At 46.9% G+C, this 1,903-nt stretch overlaps 1 protein-coding gene across 1 annotated transcript in view; it reads left to right on the plus strand.

Moving 5' to 3' along the window:
• Positions 1–1,903, plus strand: part of Oca2 (oculocutaneous albinism II) — a 45,098-nt gene continuing 43,195 nt past the window's right edge. Inside the window, exon 1 of the mRNA XM_013011910.1 lies at positions 1–254. Within this exon, the coding sequence (XP_012867364.1) occupies positions 1–254 (254 nt within the window). The remainder of the gene's footprint in view (positions 255–1,903) is intronic.

A 1,903-nucleotide genomic window follows, 5' to 3' on the forward strand; every position in this document is an offset into this window, starting at 1 on the left:
ATGCATCTGGAGAGCAAAGATGGCGGACTGGCCTCAGCTACACTGGAGGTGGAGCTCCATCGGACATCTGCTCCAGCTTCTGCAGGCCCTGGAGGACTGTGGCCTGCCAGACCCACCACTAGAAACCACAACCACCACCAGGCGAACCTCACAAATGACTTGAGGACAAGCTCTTCCTACCCAAGCCAGCATCCTGAGCAGAGACACTGGATTCCTGAACACAAGGCACTTGGTTCATTTCTCACGGAGGGGAGGTGAGTTCGACATCTGTTTATCTTGGAAATGTAGTGTTCACACCTATTGAGTTTCCATGAGTCCTCCTCTTCATTTTCTTATGGGAAAATTTTCCAGAGTTTGCAGAAATTGAGCATGAATCATGTTTCTGGCCTGTTATGGACAAACTATATCTGTAAAATATGATAACTTTAGCTCTGAAAGATAATAAAAAATATATGAAAATGCTTGTGGCATGAAGCCTAGTATTTCATGTTCCTTATGGTATTGATTGTGGCACCCGTGTGTGTGTGTGTGTGTGTGTGTGTGTGTGTGTGAATGTATATGTAGATGTACTTTATAAATATGTCAAGCAATTAAGAAAAGATTCTTTCTCATCTTAGAAAAACCTGGATTGAGATTAAGAAAACATTTCAATGAATCTTTAAATATTTGCTTTTGTAAAGACAGTGTTAGGAAAATGGAGGAGAACGGAAAAGGAATAGGCCAGACTCGAACATCAACAGGTGGAAGGACTGTTTATTGAGAAACAGTGAGGGGCACAGAACTTCCCACCGGGGGACTGGAAAGGTGGCTCAGCGGTAGAGCGCTTGCCTTGCATGCATGAGGCCCTGGGTTCGATTCCTCAGTACCCCATAAGCAAAAAGAAAAAAAAAGCCAGAAGTGGCGCTGTGGCTCAAGTGGTAGAGCGCTAGCCTTGAGCTGAAGAGCTGAGGGACAGCACCCAGGCCCAGAGTTCAGGCCCCACGACTGGACCCAAAAAAAAAAAAAAAGAACTTCCCACCGGTTTGGAGGTTGTGCCTGGGAGCTGGGACAGGAGCTGGGTTTTTATAGGAGGTCCAAGCAAGGAGGCAGAGGTTCATGAAACAGCCAGTAGGTCAAGGAAGGTGGGGGCCTTTTAGTTGGATGGGATGTTTACAGCTGGGCTTGGCTAGATTGTCCAGCCTTCACTTCAAAGGAGTTCACACATCCCTGGGATTTTGCCTAGAGTCTGTATGGCTGAAACTGCAAGTTCACACAGCCCTGGGATTTTGCTTGGCGTCTGTACGGGCCTGGTACAATAGGATGAGGGTCAATCCTTCATATCCCATCTTTGGATACATAAAATGATCAGGCCAAAGGGGAGAGGCAATCCCATCTTTGGATACATAAAATGAATGGGGCTGCGGGGGAGGCCAGGAAAGGGGTTGGTGGTTGTCTGTCTGGCTACTTCCTGCTGACCTGGGGCGTCATTTTTTTGGGGGGCGGGGGTGTTGGTCTCCTGTCAAGCCATATATGCAGGTTAAGCCTCTTCTCCGTGGAGGGGCAGGAGTTCCAAGGGCATCTCATTTCCATTGAGGGGTTGGTATCCCGTGGCCGTGAAGAACTCCGTCACCCTCTGGGATGTGAAAATTTGGACCTGTTTCTGGAGAAAATCAGAAAGACATTTGACAAGACAGGGTCCTACAGACCTTACCATAGGATCATAATAAGCGGGCCCAGGAGGGGAGCCAGCCAGGGACTCCAGGACATGCAGGAGTCCTTCCAAGAATAGGAGGAGGAGGAATGGGATCCCTCATAGTGGGTTTAGATTTTATATGTGAATACTCACACTCCAAATCCATAATTTTCTTTCTTTCTTTCTTTCTTTCTTTCTTTCTTTCTTTCTTTCTTTCTTTCTTTCTTTCTT

This window comes from Dipodomys ordii, unplaced genomic scaffold, assembly GCF_000151885.1.
Source record: "Dipodomys ordii isolate 6190 unplaced genomic scaffold, Dord_2.0 Scaffold15, whole genome shotgun sequence".
NCBI lineage: Eukaryota > Metazoa > Chordata > Mammalia > Rodentia > Heteromyidae > Dipodomys > Dipodomys ordii.